General features: G+C 43.3%; 1 protein-coding gene across 1 annotated transcript in view; it reads left to right on the top strand.

The window, feature by feature from the left end:
* The window catches only part of rims4 (regulating synaptic membrane exocytosis 4), a 118,978-nt gene extending 101,893 nt beyond the window's left edge, over positions 1 to 17,085 (top strand). Inside the window, exons 4-6 of the mRNA XM_048549973.2 lie at positions 3,386 to 3,487; positions 5,516 to 5,655; positions 10,777 to 17,085. Of these exons, the coding sequence (XP_048405930.2) occupies positions 3,386 to 3,487; positions 5,516 to 5,655; positions 10,777 to 10,995 (461 nt within the window). The 3' untranslated portion in view covers positions 10,996 to 17,085. The remainder of the gene's footprint in view (positions 1 to 3,385; positions 3,488 to 5,515; positions 5,656 to 10,776) is intronic.
* The last annotated feature ends 993 nt before the right edge of the window (positions 17,086 to 18,078 follow it).

Raw genomic sequence — 18,078 nt, 5'->3', positions numbered from 1 at the left:
AACCAACAGTTCATTTCTGCTAATGATGAAACCTGGTGTGAATTGGTTTTGCCCAGAGTAGCAGTCAGCCAGACAAATTGGCCTATTTCATGGTTTACTTTGGATTTTTACACATTTATACATTCTGTCAGAGCTTGAGAAGCATCAGGCATGATGATTGGCGCACTTTTCCCATTAATTCCTGACAAAGGTTGAAGGGTTTGCCACCAGGATCTTTGGATGAGCATCATATAAGATCCATTGTGGAGTAATGGTTAATGGTAAAGGATAAAGGAAGAAATATTGAAATAAGATAACATCAGAAACAGCTAAAACCAATCTGCTGTTGAGTTAGGTATCCCTGATTGATTGACAGGAATTAATAACAGCCAGCCTGCTGGAATTAGCAAATACATGCAAAGTGGGATTGTCTGCCAGTGCCAAGAAGGCAGAGATGATTAAAATTGAGAGATAATTGGCAAAATATCTGGGATTGGTAGAAAACAGGCAGGATTAAATGCACAGAGTGGAGAATTACTTGAGTTAGCAAATTTTCAATTGCAGTTCAAATAGGTTGAATACGAAACATAAATTAGAAGTATGGGTATGGAAAGACTTGAATTTGGATTTCAGTGAGAAGAAATGAGTGTGTCAGGACAGAGATAGGGAAAAATAACTTACAATGATCCTGTTAATTAAAAGAACTTCAGATGCCAATGGAAACTTTAGTGGGGAAAGTCCTAGCCATACGCTGTGGCCTGTTTGTCAAGGCCATATAAGTAAAATGAAGGGAAGGATGTGGAGGCATTCTCTATGTGATTTAAGAAAATAGAAAATTACTGCAAATTTGGTTTCAATAATAAAACGAAAGTTTGTAATGCAAAAACAATGAAGATAAAATAGAATAAACTGAACTATTTACAAATAACGTAATTTTAAAAATTTCAAAACATGTAGCAAAATAAAATTCCACATATCCCAATGGCATCCCTTTACAATACTGAAATACCAGGGAGAGTGAGAATTCCTTCCCCTATCACACTAATAAGCTTTGTCCTAACTGTTTCTTTCAGTTCCTACTTTTGAGAGTTTATTACTCGCCACTAGATTCTGCCAAATAAATCTATTAATTTTACTTCATTTGACTTGGTCTAAGGTCATGAGATAAGAGGTCCATTAAAATTGATTAAGGAGAAGTTTTTTTAAGGCAAAAAGACAAATTCTCAATGTTGGATTATATGCCCATGTTTCTAGAGACTCACAACAGTAGCCTGTCAAATAGCATTTAAAAACAGGACAGGCAAAACAGAAAGAATGGACAAGCAAACTGTTTTAAATAGGAGATGCAGTGTTAGCTTTATTCTCTGTATCTTCTGAAAATGAATTCAGTGGTCCGTACACCATAGTTATGAGGGTTAATGAAGTGACTTATCAGATAAATATTCCTGATCATAGAAGGTGAAGGTTATTTCACATGAAAACCTGTTGTAGAGAGGAAGACAAAAGAAACAAGTATTTTTTGAGAAAAATGTACTTTATTGATACAAAACAGAAATCTTTATTTACATTTCAGTTACTAAAGCAGTTCAGATTTATACAGATTTTGCATATGGAGAAGAAAACAAACATTGGGGTTTGACTTTCTTGATAGTTACAACAGATCCAAACATATTTCTTAATTATGCTAGCTACGAGGAACTATTTACATGTATCTGCTGCATCGGGAGGGTCTAATAACTGACTGAGCCCCCATTGTGCTTTGGCAGAAAGGCCTTAGATGCTGGTCTTTCCCTGTTGTGCCTTGGCAGCAGCTGGCCCAGTCTTTAGTGGGTCCCTCAGCCTGTAGTCATTGGCCTTGGAATGTGCCAATCTGCCACATTAAGTATATTCAACTCTTTCAGTTGGAAAGCCAGCACGTTTCGGGCAGACCAAAGCGTGGCATTCACCGAGTTGATGGTCTTCCAGGCGCAGTTGATGTTTGTCTCTGGGAACAGACCCGTAGAGCTGTTCAGGATGAACCTCGACAAAAACCACTGCATCTCTCTCTCCAGACTTCCTTTGCAAAAGCATGTTCCAGAGAGAGATGTGTGACAGTGTCCTCACCAGCGCAGCTGCTTAGAGGGCAGTGCGTGGTGGTACAGAGAGTCTGGGTGTACATGAAGGATCTCACAGATAGCGCCCTTCTCACCACCAACCAGGCGATGTCTTGGTGCTTGTTGGTAAGTCCTGGGATCGGGCAATTCTACTAAATGACTTTGACCGTCTGCTCAGGGAACCATCCAACACAATCCTGCCTCTCATTTTCCTACAGCAGCTCGAGGATGCTGCATGTTGACCACTTCTTGATGGACCTGTGGTCAAAGATGCTTTTCTTTGTAAGTTCACTATGAAGGACATGTGATACAGCACAGTCCAATTACTCCTCCAATGAGGTCAGATCTATCCTTCATAATACCACAGCAAGTACTGACAATGTGGTGTTTGTGTACTGAGAGTCTATGCACAGCTTGCTGTAGCCACGCACAAAGATGGCCATCAGGATGAGGGTGGCGTTCTTAATGTTCTTGCCCACCTTATCCAGAGTTTTGTCCATCCTAGACCTGAAGATGGAGTGGAAGATGGCTGAGGTGACTACAATGGTTCAGGTTCAGGGAATGGGCCAGACATGCACCATGTGCAACAACAGAGAGAGAGTTTTACCCTGATGACCAGGTTTTTACACACAGTGGAGAGCAGTTTTGGAGGGCTGTTGTGGTGCAGTGGGAGTGCTTCTACCTCTCAGCCAGGAGTCCAGGGTTCAAGCTCTGAATGTTTATCATAATGTGTCTGAACATGATGATTTAGAAAAAAAAACTGTAAATTTGAAATATTATGAGGTTATGAAAAGCACTATTTAAATGTAATGTAAACAGAAATTGCTGGAGATACTCAAGCTGTATCAATGGAGAGGGATATAGAGTCTAGCATTTCAATAGCCGATGAATGGGCCTCTGTGTTGAGCTGAAATCCCAATTCTGATCAATTTCAGCACAGTGCCCGGGTCTCTCAGTGACTAGCTGCCATGTCCATCTCTGTAAATGGACCCTGAGCAATAGATCCCCTCAGAGGCCTTTGCTATTCCATTGCCCCTCTTAGTAACAGTGAACCTTCCACTCTCAGTGATAGGCTTGTCCTGACTTGTGAGGGGACTCTAACTCTTTAATTCTGTTTTGGGACGTGCCAATGGTACTGCCTTTCCAGCACATTATGTTTTCCTTGCAGTTCTCCAGTACCTTGTGTTTGTAGACATGGAAGTCTTTCTCTTCTCCACATCCATCCTTGTTCCTATCAGGTTGTGGTGCTCCTGGTTCTATGACACGAAGCAACAAACGCCCCTGAGATATCTTTGCTCTGATTTGATTGACAGGTGATGTGGAAATTGGGATTTTGGAGAGGAACGGACAGCTCGAGGTGGAGGTGATTCAAGCTCGTGGCCTCACCCCGAAACCAGGCACAAAGTCTCCTCCAGGTAATGTGTTCTGGCCTTGATCACTGCAACTGTTCAATTCACCCCACCCCCAACTTCCAGCGACCCCAACCCCACCACCATAAATCACCATCCAGATCTCCTGCCCCCCCCCCCCCCAACTGCCTAATCACCTCACTGACCATCCACTTGCGACATTGACCATCCAGTCCCTGCAGTGACCATCCTGTCCCCTCAGTGACCATCCTGACCTCACCTTGGCCATCTAGCCACTTCATTGACTATATAGTGACCCCCCCCCCACTTGACAAACCAACTGATCCTCATCTAACCATTCCACCTTGACTGTCCACTCCCCTCCCTCATTATTTCATTTGTCCCTTCTTCAATCTGGCTTGGGTGAGAAAGGGGAAGTGGTTTGTCATGATGAGATTATAGACATACTTTATACTTTGACAGACTCATTGGGGTCAGAAAAACACGTGAATAGTCCTTTCAAGGATTTCTGGGAAGCTGATATCTTACCCAGAGTGATTCTCAATTCTGCAAGAATAAAATGCTGCAATTTGCATGATCAGGCCATAAAATGGAGAAGCAGAAGTAGGCCATTCATGTCATTGAGTCTAATCTGCCATCTGATGAAATCATGATCGATTTGATAATCTTCAAGTCTAGGGGCAGCATGGTGGCTCAGTGGTTAGCACTGCTGGCTCACAGGGACCCGGGTTCAATTCCAGCCTTGGGTGACCGTCTGTGTGGAGTTTGTCCATTCTCCCTGTGTCTGTATAGGTTTCCTCTGGGTGCTCCAGTTTCCTCCCATAATTCAAACATGCAGGTTAGGTGGATTAGTCATGGGAAATGCAAGGTTGCAGGAATAGGTTAGGGATAAGTTAAGTCTTTGAAGGGTCAGTATGGGACTTGACAGCCTAAATGCTTCCACACTGTAGGGATTCTATAATTCTATGCTTTTCCTGACTTTTGCTGCAACTCCTAATTCTCATTACTGATTAAAAATCAATCTTAGCTTTGAATATACTTAATGATAGCCCTCTGCCTGTACTGTGCTGTACTGCTGTATGTTCTGAAAGTGGAGTGACTGGTTGACAGGATGATGGAGAAGGCTTTCGGCGAGCTTGTTTTCATCAGTCAGAGCATTGAGTATCAGAGGTGGGATGTCTTGATGTAGCTGGATGTGAGTTTGCTCGCTGAGCTGGAAGGTTAGTTTTCAGACATTTCGTCACCATTCTAGGTAACATCATCAGTGAGCCTCCAGTGAAGTGCTGGTGTTATGTCCCGCTTTCTATTTATCTGTTTAGGTTCCCTTGGGTTGGTGATGTCATTTCCTGTTCTTTTTCTCAGAGGATGGTAGATTGGCTCCAAATCAATGTGTTTGTTGATGGAGTTCCGGTTGGAATGGCAGACTTCTAGGAATTCTCGTGCGTGTCTCTGTTTGGTTTGTCCTAGGATGGATGTGTTGTCCCAATCAACATGTTGTCTTGATGTAGCTCTACAAGATGTTGCTGAGGCCACATTTGGAATACTGCATGCAGTTCTGAGGGTCCTACGATAGAAAGGATATTAAACAAGAAAGAATGTAGAAAGGATTTATTAGGATGCTGCCTGGACAGGATAATTTGAGTTATCGGAAGAGGTTGGACAGGCAGGGATATCTTTCTCTGGGAGCATAGGAGACTGAGAGGTGGCCTTATAGAGGTATATAAAATTGTGAGAGGCATGGATACAGTAGAAAGTGGACAGCTTTTCACGAAGGTAGGGGAGTCTAGAACTAAAAGGCATAGGTTTAAGGTGGGAGGGGAGAGATACAAAAGGGTCCAGGAGGTAATTATTTCACAGAAGGTGGTGAGTGTCTGGAATGGACTGCCAGAGGTAATGGTGGAGATGAGTCCAATTTTGTCATTTAAGAAACATTTGGGTGGATAGGTATGGAGGGATCGGGGCCAAATGCAGGTGAATGGGACTAGTTTAATTGTGAAGACTGGGCTGCATGGAGAGCCTGTTTCCGTGCTGGAGACCTCTATGAGTCTAACTGCTTTCTTTTTCTCCTTTCAGCTGCTTACATTAAACTCTACCTGTTGGAGAATGGAACGTGTGTGGCGAAAAAGAAAACGAAGATGGCTCGGAAATCTCTGGATCCCCTGTATCAGCAAATCCTGATCTTCACTGAGAATCCACAGGGAAAGATCCTACAGGTCAGTGCATAGCAGCATTGAGGTGAGATGGGTCTAAATTCCAGGACGCAGTAAGATTAAAGGATACACTGAGTGGTTATAGCTCATAGGACTGGCCAGACAGGGGGGTGTCTCTGTGTCTGTCTCTGTGTCTGTCTCTGTGTCTGTCTCTGTGTCTGTCTCTGTCTCTGTCTCTGTCTCTGTGTCTGTCTCTGTGTCTGTCTCTGTCTCTGTCTCTGTGTCTGTGTCTGTCTCTGTGTCTGTCTCTGTGTGTGTGTGAGCGTGTGAACGTACGTACCTGAATGCGTGTGAGTATGAGGATGTATGAATGCATAGGTGAGCGTTTGTGTTGGCTGTTAAGAACACTAATTTTAAGGGCTGCCCTAAAAAGCAAACCTAGTGGCAGACAGAGATAGCAAAAGCTGCAGATGTTGGAGTCAAAGCCAACACAGCAGGCCAGGCAGCTTCAGAGCAGCAGGAAAGTTGATGTTTCGGGTCATGACCCTTATTCAGAAATAAAGAGGGGAAGGGAGCTGGGAAATAAATAAAGAGAGGAGGGGAGGGGTGGGGCTGGGGAAGGCAGGTGGGATGGTGATAGGTGAGTGCAGGTAGGGAGTGGTCAGTGGGATGGGCGGAGCAGATAGGTGGGAGAGAAGATGGACACATTGTGTCAGGTCAAGGAGACAGGAATGAGAGGGAGGAATTGCAAAGGTTTGACCCTCAGCTGTTGAGGCACCAATGATGGGGCAAAGGAAGTAGTGGCACTGTAAAAGGTTGGAGGTGTGTGATGCAGAGGCTTCAGGGAGTTGTTGAGTGCTATTTGCAAAACAATCTTGCCCCAAGTCCCACTTGATACCTGTATCTGCCCCAGATGTTGGAAGCTCTGCACTCTGTCGGCCCTGCAACGTGGACACTATTCACCCAATGGGTACAGAAAGATGATATCCCTTCTAATGGAGACTTCACTTTGAAATTTGGCAATGAGATTTTAAGATGCCTCCCACAGTGCGTGACCACACTGGTTGGTATAGGGTACTTCTGAGATGATTCAAGACTCTTAGAGGGTCAAGACTGATTTTCTTTGTTCACTCACAGTCGGTTCCCAGAGTGACCATGCATCATTTTGTGCACTCAGAGATGTGAGCAAAGAATCCAAGCTGATCCTTTCTTACTGAGGAATGCTGGACTGTTGGAGGTGTCATGTTTTTGGATTAAACGTTAAACTGAGTTAATCAGGCAGAAATGAAACTGTCCAATACTTATCTCTCAACCAACAACACTAAAACAATGACTTTATCGTTATCACTTTGCTCTTTTTGGGATCTTGCTGTGTGTGAATTAGTTGCTGCATTTTCTACGTTTCAACAGGAATCGCACTTCACAAAATAATTTATTAGCTGTGATAAGAATTGAAGAAATGCAAATTTCTTATTTTTCACAAGCTCAATTTATCATGACCCAGTTGCAAGGAGTGTGCTGATAATCAGGTGCCGCTGTTTCAGAAACCATCACAAATGTTTAATACCTGATAAACTGCCAGGATGGCCTGACTGACTGCTACTCTGGGCCAAAATATTTCAGAACAGGTTTCATCATTAACAGTAAATATGTTGTGAACAACATATTCTTTAGGAAGCAACAGGTGGAAATGGATAAGCGATATCTTTAACACTAAGCAACAATTTTAAAATCTTAAACACAAATAATTCACAAACACGATTGCAATAATAACAGCCAATTTGATGCCTGTTATTGTGGGTGGGATAAATATACAGAGGGAAAGAGAAACAAATTCTTTAGTACAAGAATCCAGACCACAAGGTGGCATGAGATTTTATTTTTCTCAGCTTTTTCTGATCTCAGACTCCTGGTGCCACTCTGTCCCACAAAGTATTCGTCTCATTGATCCAAGCAGTAACACAATCTTAGATAACGAAAACATTCACTACGCCATCCTATTTGATCTTCAAGTTGCAGGCAAAAGAGAAAGTTTCTGTACTTTTTAGCTACGTAGCAGTGTCCAGTTTCTGATTTCCAGCCTATAGTGTGTGGTCCCTTTCAAGTTTCTTGTTGGCGCTTAGAACATAGAACAGTACAGCACACGAACATGCCCTTCGGCCCACCATGTCTGTGCTGACCACAATGCTTTTCTAAACAAAACCCATCTGCCTGCGCATGGACCATTTCCCTGTATTCCCTGCCTGTTCATGTGTCTCTCTAAATGCCTCTTAAACTTTGCTATCGTATCTGTTTCTGCCATTTTGTGTGGCAGTCCTTTCCAGGCACCTACCACCCTCTGTGTAAAAAAACTCATGTGGGGCAGCACGGTGGCTCAATGTTTAGCACTGCAGCCTCACAGCACCAGGGACCCAGGTTCAATTCCAGCCTCGGGCGACTGTCTGCGTGGAGTTTGCACATTCTCCCTGTGTCTGCGTGGGTTTCCTCCGGGTGCTCCGGTTTCCTCCCAAGGTGGCTGTGCTAAATTGCTCATTTTGCCCAGGGATATGTAGGCTAGATGGATTAGCTGTGGGGAATGCAGGGTTACAGGGAAAAGATAGATGGATGATCTGGGTGGGATGCTCTTTGGAGGGTTAGTGTGGGCTCAGTGGACCAAATGGCTTGCTTCCACACTTTGGGAGTTCTATATTAATTTCCTATATACATCTTCCCTCACACTTGAAACCTATGCTCCCTATTGTTTGAGATTTCTACCCTGCCAGGGCACCCCAATTGTCCATCCTACCCATGCGGCTCATCATTTTATAGATTTCTTTCAGGTCATTCCTCAGCTTCTGATGCTGTAGTGAGAACAGTCCAACCGCTCCTTATAGCTAATGGTCTCCAGCCCAGGCAACATTCTTGTAAACCTCTTTTGTACCCTCACCAAAGCCTCCATATCCCTCCTATACATAACTGCATAGTACTTCAAATGTGGCCTGTCTAAAATCTTACACAGGTGCAACATGACTTGCTAACTTTTATGCTCAGTGCCCAGACCGATAAAGGCAAGCATGCCGAATGCCTTCCTCATCACCTTATCCACTTGTGTCGCCACTTTCAGGAAGCTATAGACTTGGATCCCAAAATCCCTCTATTTCAATGCTTCTAAGGGTGTGGCCATTTACCATATTCTTTCCTCTTGCATTTGACCTCCCAACATACATCACGTTACACTTGCCTGGATTAAACTCCATATGCCAGTTCTCTGCCCAACTTTCCAGTTAATCTATATCCATCTGTATCCTTTGGCAACCTTCCTCACTATCCACAACTCCATCAATTTTCATGTCATCTGCAAGCTTATTAATCAGACAACTGACACGTAATCCAAATCATTTGTATATATTACAAACAACAGAACCGATCCTTGAGAAACACTACCGGTCACAAACCTCCAGGCAAAAATACCACTCTTTCACAACTACCCTCAGTCTTCTATAGCCAAGCCAACTTTAGAACAGAGAACAGTACAGCACAGTACAGGCCCTTCAGCCCCACGATGTTGTGCTGACCAATTATCCTACTAAGATCAATCTACCCTGCATACCCTACATTTTACTATCATCCATGTGCCTATCCAAGAGTCGCTTAAACATCCTTGTATCTGACTCCACTACCACTGCCGGCAGCGCATTCCACGCATCCACCACTCTGTAAAGAACCTACCTCTGACATCTCCCCTATACCTTCCTCCAATCACCTTAAAATTATGCCCGCTCGTAATAGTTATTTCCACCCTGGGAAAAAGTCTCTGCTATCCACTCTATCTATGCCTCTCATCATTTTGTACACCTCTATCAAGTCACCTCTTGTCTTTCTTTACTCCATTGAGAAAAGCCCTAACTCTCTCAACCTTTCTTCATAAGACCTGCCCACCAGTCCAGGCAGCATCCTGGTAAATCTCCTCTGCACCCTGTCTAAAGCTCCCACATCCTCCTTATAATGATGTGACCAGAAGTGAACATAATATTCCAATTTTGTATCCAGCTTAGGAACTCAGCATGGATTTCATCTTTTGGATCAGCCTACCATGAGGGATCTCATCAAATGCCTTGCTAAAGTCCATGTCGACAACATCCACTGCACTGTCCTCGGCAATCATCTTCATCACTTCCTCAAAAGACTTAATCAAATTTGTGAGACAAGGCCTCCCCTGGATAAAGCCATGCTAATAACCCATAATAAGTCCTTTCTTCTTCAAATACAAGTGAACCCTCTCCCAAAGAATTTTCTCCAATAATTTCCTACTACTGATGTAAGGCTCTCTGGCTTTAATTGCCTGGAATATCCCTGATGTCCTATTGTTTAGCCTTCGGGGACCTTGCCTTTGGATAAAGAGGATACAAAGATCTCTGTCAAGTCCTCAACCATATTTTGCCTCCCCCTGTATCCTAGGATATACCCTATCAGGCCCTTAATGTTTTTCAAGACAGCCAACACCACCACCTCCTTAATATTGACATGCCTTGGATTATCAACAAACCCGTCTCTAAATTTACCATTGTTCATGTCTGTCTTCTTGATGAATACTAATGCAAAGTATTACTTCTTCTGTCTCCATATACAAATTCCTTTCTTTAGCCTCAAGTAGACCTACGGTTTCCTTAGTTACCCCCTTGCTCGTAAAATATGTGTAAATGCTTTGGGATTCTCTTTAAGCCTACTTGCTCTGTTTCTTTGTTTTCAGCGGATACAGATTCATTTGTGGGTTATGAGAGGAATTGGATCAAGTGCTTGAGGCGAAAAGGTTACCAGATTATGGGGAAAGATCCAAGAGCCTGAAAAATGACCAAAGTCAAAATGGTTTTGGGGGCCTTTCCTCCTTGTCTGGTGAATGGGCCCGATGAGGAATCGTCACTAATGTCCTTTACGGAAGGAAAGTGCCATCCTTACCTGGTCTGGCCTACATGTGACTCCAGACCCACAGCAATGTGGTTGACTCTTCATTGCCCTCTGGGCAATTAGGGATGGGCAATGAATGCTGCCTGGCCAGTTACACCTTCATCCTGCGAATGAAGCAAAAAACAATTTCTAGTCTCATGTGCATTTGAATATAAAACAGTGCTTTGTTTTACAAGGATGACATGATGAGAATCTGCATGGTCTGACTGATTTCCCTCCTTTCTCTCTCTGTGTGACCAGGTGATTGTGTGGGGTAACTATGGCCGGATGGATCGCAAATACTTCATGGGGGTGGCTCAAGTGCTGCTGGAGGAGTTGGATCTTTCGAGTGCAGCAGTTGGATGGTACAAGCTCTTTCCCACCTGCTCCATGGTGGACCCACCCCTGGCTCCTCTCCTGCGTAACGCCTCACAGCTTTCCCTGGAGAGCACAGTGGGACCCTGCTGCGACCGGTCATAACAGCGGTGGAACCTTTCTCATTCTTTATTTAGTGCCGAGCTTTCGGGCTGTGCGGGGGGCCCCCTAGAGGGAGGTGGGTGTCCTTCCACAAGATGCATGTTTGACTCGGTCATTCCACCTTGGGAGCCTCTTTTGGCCAAAGGGTGATTGAGTCCCTGGCAATAGCATCAAAGAGGGGAGGAGGTAAATATGGCACCTTTGTGTCTGGCACTGTCCCTGTGAAGGATGGTGGTAGTTTCATTGTTTCATGTGGCCGTTGTCTAAATCCACAACGTTTTTTTTTAAAAAAGTAGACTTAATTACTTCACCATCTAGTCAATGTGCCAAGTGGATTTCTCCAACCACAGTTTACAATCCTACTGATAGTTCCTTAGACTTTTACAGTGGCAGGCAAAGCCACAACCATTTGAAAGGCCCACCTCTTTAGAATGCAAGCAATGTGCTTTGACAGCTTTGGAAAGTGAGGTTGTTATAGTGTGGATAGGCCACTGCAGACTCTGAGCCTTTTCTGTGCTGAATGAGTCGACGACCACCAAAATTAAAAATGGAAAGCTGGTTTTAAAACTTGACGCCTATTTATGAGCTCCACTCATCAACGTAGTTTGGAGATGTTGATAGCTGTAGAACAAACGGGATGTCTTAGGTCTTTAGTTCGAGAGAAAATCTATTATGCCTGAGAACTGGAAGACCAATTTCCCTGGCGAGTTCTTTATGAACACAACGCTGGGTCGAGGTTGTACTTTAGTTATGTTACCACATGCTTCCCACATACTCTATATAAACAGTTTGCTATCATTAGAGTCTACATCAATAAATATTTTAAATGTAGTTCTCAGTGCTGCTTTAATTTATTACACCAATTATTGCACTGTTTTTTTGAGAAAAAAAATCAATGAATAGCAGTACTATTTTTGGCAATAATTGTCTCGCAAGGTGTGGAATATTGTGTCAACATTCAATGTCGTTCATGGATTAGGATCAGTTTAATGGATGTGAATTAGGAGCAGCAGTTTATTTGAAGAAAGATTGTGAGAGGATGTGAAGAGAGTTTGCACACGATGGAGTTGGGAAAGCAGCGCAAGGATGTGTATTGAATATTTTGTAAAATAACTCCAATTCTATTTAATTAAAAATAATTTGAAACTTTTAAGACATTCTCCATGTATCAAGAGAGGATGCAATAGTTGTAGGTTGCAGCATGCAAGCATAGTATTTTAGACTAAGAATTTTGGATTTAGCATGGAGCAAGTGTGTTCAGAACTGTACCAGCTTTGTCCTAATAAATGAAAACAAATGGTTGGCAAGCTGAAGTTGGGAGGGAGATCTTCAGTTTAATTGAAGAATTCTCATGATAACTTCTCTTCGTATTCCAAATTAAATCTTGCTTTTAATCTATCAGAAAAAAATCGATGTTTAATCACAATCTTCAGCCTTTAAATCACTGGCTATTCTTAAACTCTCAATCAGTTTTTTTTATTGCTGCCTATTAAATTAAACCTAGTTCTAAATGCATCAAATCAGCACTTTCTTTGTGTGGTTTCCAAATACACTAGATTGAGTTGGAATAATTGCCCGTATTAAAATAGGAAAACCCAAAATTAATTTTTGTTAACTTATGATACAGAAGGATTTGTCAATGACATTGTAAGGAATTAATTCCTTCAAAGCACTAAATTAAGAACAGAATTATCACAGACCATTCCCTTCCAACTAGCACTGACTTTTTTAATTGATGGAACAGTTCTGTTTCACACAACTGTAGTTATGTAGTTACAATCCCTACTATCATGTTATTCTTTATTAGAAAAGAAATTCTTCATATTTAACCCAGATTTTCTACCTTAGAATAATCATACAGCAACTTTTGGAAGAAAATTGGCATTTTTTTTAATGGTACTGGAAGATAAGGTTGTGACATCTTCTAGGCTTATTGATAAAGAGACTTAGTGAAGGAAATCTCATGTTTACTGGTTGCTGTTACAATAGGTTTAAGTATTAACCATTAGATTAACTTGATGAGGAGTTAGTTCTCTGCATGCTTGGGTGTTAAAGCTGTGGTGACTTGAAAGTCAAAACGCGTTTCTAAATTCTGACACAACTACTTCTACACTAGTCAGTAGTTACTAAAACCTGTAGATACAGCAGATGTAGCAGCTTAGGAACAGGCTGTACTCAGCCACATAGCAATTCAATATGTTGGAAAATATGAGAAAATGTATTGAAAAAGTAGCCTTATTGTAGACATTAGTAATAAATAAGAAGAACAGGGTTCAAAATTACTGCAAAACTACAAGCAGTTTTGAGTTATAACTATAGAACAATTGATAATGTGAGCATACAGAAACAAAACTCCTATCTAGGTGATTATTATTATGGATACATTTTCCTTGATTGCTTTAATCTATGAAAGCCTGCTAGTGGTTTAATTTAATATATGTATAAAACTAACTTTGAACTTTTAAAACTGTTTTAAACCTTTAGAGTTGTGCACTGTAAGGACCTTTCTCGAGTGAGCTGTGTTGCACTTGGTTATGGAGCTCTCTCATCAGAGAAGGTTAGAGAATGACTTTTGTTGCTATGTTTATCCTGATAATCATTCCGATTTGTAAAAATGCACATTTATCCAAGAGAGGTGGATGTCGCTGGCTGGCCCAGCATTTATTGCCTATCCACAATTGCCCTTGAGAGGGTGGTGATGAGCTGCTTGCTTGAAACACTGTAGACCGTGTGCTGGTAGATAAACCCATAATGTAATCAGGGAATGCTGAAATGTTGACGGGTGACAGTGAAGGAACGGCGTTATATTTCCCAGTCAGGATGGTGAGTGGCTTGGAGGGGAGCGTGCAGGTGGTGGTGTTCCCATGTATTTGTTACCCTTGTCCTTCTAGATGGAAGTGATAATTGGTTCAGAAGATACCGTCTAAGGAACCTTGGTCAGATTCTGTAGTGCATCTTACAGATTGTACACATTGCAGTGTGTTTTTTGTTTTGCAAGGATATGTTATTCATAAAAATATCTTTGTATACACGCATAGTCACTGAAGCAGTTCGGTTCTGTGCAGTAGTATGTGAAGAAACAAACATTGGAGTTTGACTCAATCCAGAAAACAAACCAAAGGCATTTCTGACTTGTACAAAATATATTTACATACATTCGAAGCATCGGGAGGGTCCGATAACTGAACAGACCCCCATTTAACTTTGGCAGAAAGATGTTAGTCGGTGGTCTTTCCCCACTGCACCTTGGCAGCAGCTGCTCCCACAGCTTTAGTGCATCCCTCAGCATGTAGTCCTGCAGCTTGGAATGTGCCAGTCTGCAGCACTCAGCCAGGGGCAGCTCCTTGTTTAGGAAGGCAGACCAAAGAGTGTCTTCCACGGAGTTGATGGTCCTCCAGGTGCTGTCAGTGTTTGTCTCAATGTGCGTCCCAGGGAACAGGCCATAGAGCACAGAGTGCCGCATCACAGAGCTGCTAGAGATGAACCTTGACAAAAATCACTGCATCTCTCCCCAGGCTTTCTTCACAAAGGCACATTCCAGCAGGAGGTGTGTGTAACAGTCTCTACGCCCCTGTAGCCACTTTGAGGGCAGTGTGTCGTGGTGCAGACTGATGAGCGTACATGAACAGTCTCACAGGTAGTGCCCTAAACACTACACTTAGAGAGTTGGTGGTGAAAGGAGCGATTGTTGAATGTGGTCGATCTGGTGCCAATCTTGTGGGTTGCTTTGTCCTGAATGGTGTCACACTTCTTAAATATTATTACTGCATGTTAAATCAGAAAATTTGTTTCAAAAGACATTTCGTTCCATATAAGGTTTGGGAGAATAATTAGAAAGTCTCACATGCCTAGTGCTTTACTATGTGTTCAAAGCAGTGGTGAGTGTGAGAGCACTGGCAGCAAATGCTAAGCATGACATAATATATCTTTAATGTAAGGTATATTTTTATGAATAAAGTACGCTTTCAAAATAAAAAAAAACACTGCAGTGTGTACGATCTACATGATGCACTACAGAATCTGAGCAAGGCTCCTTAGATGGTATCTTCCAAAGCTTTAAGTGTAAGGTATTACAATTAAGAGAGGAAAATTGGGTGCGCAGTATTGCATACAGAGTACAGACCTCACTGTCTTGCCTTCAGTTTTTCATTTTAAAAGCCTTTAGTATGATAAAACTTAGCAGCGGAAGCAGATTGAGTCTGCTCTGCCATTGACTGAGATCTGTCCAACTAATGCTGTCTTAAAAAGTGGACAATGTCCACTCCGAAAAGGGAGATGAAAAATAGGTTGTTTAAAATGTTATTAAAGTGTTATGTACATGTTGCCAAAACAAAGAATGCAAGAATGCCATTACCTACTCCCAATTCCTCTGCCTCCACCACATCTGCTCCTGAGATGAGGCATTCCACTCTCGAACATCACAGATGTCCTTGTTTATCAAGGACCCGCAATTTCCCCTCCACAGTGGTCAAAAACACCCTTGACCGCATCTCTCAGATTTCCCGCAACTCATCTCTCACACCCCGTCCCCGCAATAACAACCAAAAGAGAATCCCCCTAGTCCTCATGTACCACCCCACCAACCTCCGGATCCAACGCATCATCCTCCGGCACTTCTGCCATCTGCAATCCGACCCCGCTATCAAGGAAATTTTTCCCTCCCCACCCTTATCTGCCTTGTGGAGAGACCAATCTTTCCACGACTCCTTTGTCCACTCCACACTCCCCACCAGCTGTTCACCACCGGCACTTTTCCCTGCAACCGCAGGAAGTGCTACACTTGCCCCCACACCTCCTCCCTCACCCCCATCCCAGGCCCCAAGAAAACCTTCCACATTAAACAGATCTTCACCTGCACATCTGCCAATGTGGTATACTGTATCCGCTGTTTCCAATGTGGCTTCCTCTACATCGGTGAGACCAAGTGGAGGCTTGGAGACTGCTTTGCAGAACACCTCTGCTCGGATCGTGACAAACGACTGCACTCCCAGTCGCGAACCACTTCAACTCCCCCTCCCACTCCTTGCATGACATGCCCATCCTGGGCCTCGTCCAGTGCCACAACGATGCCACCCGAAGGTTGCAGGAGCAGAAACTCATATTCCACTTGGGCACCCTGCAGCCCAATGGTCTCAATGTGGACTTCACAAGCTTCAAAATCTCCCCTTCCCCCACCGCATCCCAAAACCAGCCCAGCTTGTCCCTGCCTCCTTGACTGCCCGTCTTTTCTCCCAACTATCCGTTCCTCCCACCTCACTGGACAACTCCCACCCTCAGCTCCTACCTACCAGTCTCATCCCCACATCCTTGACCTGTCCATCTTCCCTTGACTGACCAACCTCCATCCTAACTCCCCACCTACACTCACCTTTACTGGCTCCATCCCTGCGTTCTTGACCTGTCCGTCTCCTCTCCACCTATCTGCTCCTTTATCTATCTTCCATCCACCTCCCCTCCTCTCTCTTTTTATTTCAGAGTCCACTTCCCTTCCCCCATTTCTGAAGAAGGGTCCAGACCCGAAACATCAGCCTTCCTGCTCCTCTGATGCTGCTTGGCTTGCAGTGCTCATCCAGCTCTACGCCTTGTTATCTCAGATTCTCCAGCGTCAGCGTCCTGCTTGCCAAATCGAAGCCTGTTTTCAGCAATATACACATTCTGAAATAGAGTCGTAAAGCTGTACAGCAAGGAAACAGGCCCGTCAGCCCAACTCATTCATGCTGACCAGGTTTCCTAAATAAATCTAATCCCTTTTGCAAACATTTGGCCCATATCCCTCTTAAACCCTTCCCTATCATATACCCATCCTGATTCCTTTTTAAATGATATAGTTGTACGAGTTTCTGTACTTGCTCTGGCTATTCGTTCCATACTTGCAAGTGATTGTTTCCTAATGGTTTTTCAAAGGCCCCAGCAGTTATAGTACCCACTTAATTTTAAACATAAACGAATGAAAGACCTTAATAATTGTTCTAACACGAAGCAGGAAATAGGACCAGTGAATACTTTTTTGTCTATCACTTGTACACGTTTCACTTCAGAGCTTTGCAGTTTGGAATTTCCTTTCTGGAACTGAAGTACTATTTGGGGGATGTGGACGGGGACGGGGTTGGTGGGGGTGGGTGGGTGCGTGGGGTGGAGTGGAGGTGTGTGCATGGTGGGCAGTGGGTTGGCTGTGGTGGTGATGGAAAAAAAAGATTTGCATTAGGCTCCTGGTTTTGCAGACCATGTTTTCCCTTAGATGCTCACTGCGGGGACAGAGAGGGTACACTGGTATGTGCCGTTCCTGTTTCCCAAGTGTGAATGGGCATAAAACGGGAGTCAATAAAGTGCTTTTAGGGTGGTGAAGTGAAAGCCTGGAAAGTGGGTTTGGAGGAGGAGACATGGGTTGAGAGGAATGGTGAAGAGAGGGACTGTGGAATGAAAGCCTTGAGAATGAAGGTCAGAGAGAGAAGGAAAAGAGAGCAAGAGAGAGAAGGGTGAAGTCACAGAGAGGAGGGAGATGGAGTGAGAATCTTGAGACAGAAAATAGAGCCAGAGGGAGGGGAATAGCATTTGGAGAGTGAGCTGTGGTTATTCAAGTTATTAACCATATTAGAATTCAAAAGGGTTTTGGATTGTAGGAAATCAAGGGCAAAGGGATGTCGGGTGGAAAAGTGAAGTCAACGAAGAAGATCAGCCATGATTGTATTGAACTGTGGTAAAGGTTTAAGGGGCTGAATGGCCTGTATCAACTCCTATGCCTTACGTCCTTCTGCTCAAGCTTAACTAATTTCCCAGTGAGATGGTCCTGGCTTAATCTGCACAGGGTCTAGTCTTGCTGCTAAATCCAAGTGACCTCTTCAGTTAGTTATTATCCTTTAATTATTTCTGGCACTTCTTGCTCTTTAGGAGTCGATGACATCCTAATCCTATCGATATTGAGTTAATTCATGTAAATATAGAGCACTAAGAGGGAAATTGGATTTGTTGTTCTCTCCTGCCTTCCCACACTGAATAAGACATAAAAAAAAAGCAGTCATTGTCTCTGTTTCTGGTCTCAAACCGTCTCAGTTTATTCTAAAGTGTATCCAGTGTGACAATGTAGCA

Source organism: Stegostoma tigrinum, chromosome 19 (assembly GCF_030684315.1).
Source record: "Stegostoma tigrinum isolate sSteTig4 chromosome 19, sSteTig4.hap1, whole genome shotgun sequence".
NCBI classification, from domain to species: Eukaryota; Metazoa; Chordata; class Chondrichthyes; order Orectolobiformes; family Stegostomatidae; genus Stegostoma; species Stegostoma tigrinum.
The sequence above is the reverse complement of the archived record's forward strand: the minus strand, read 5'-3'. Positions and strand labels throughout refer to the sequence as shown.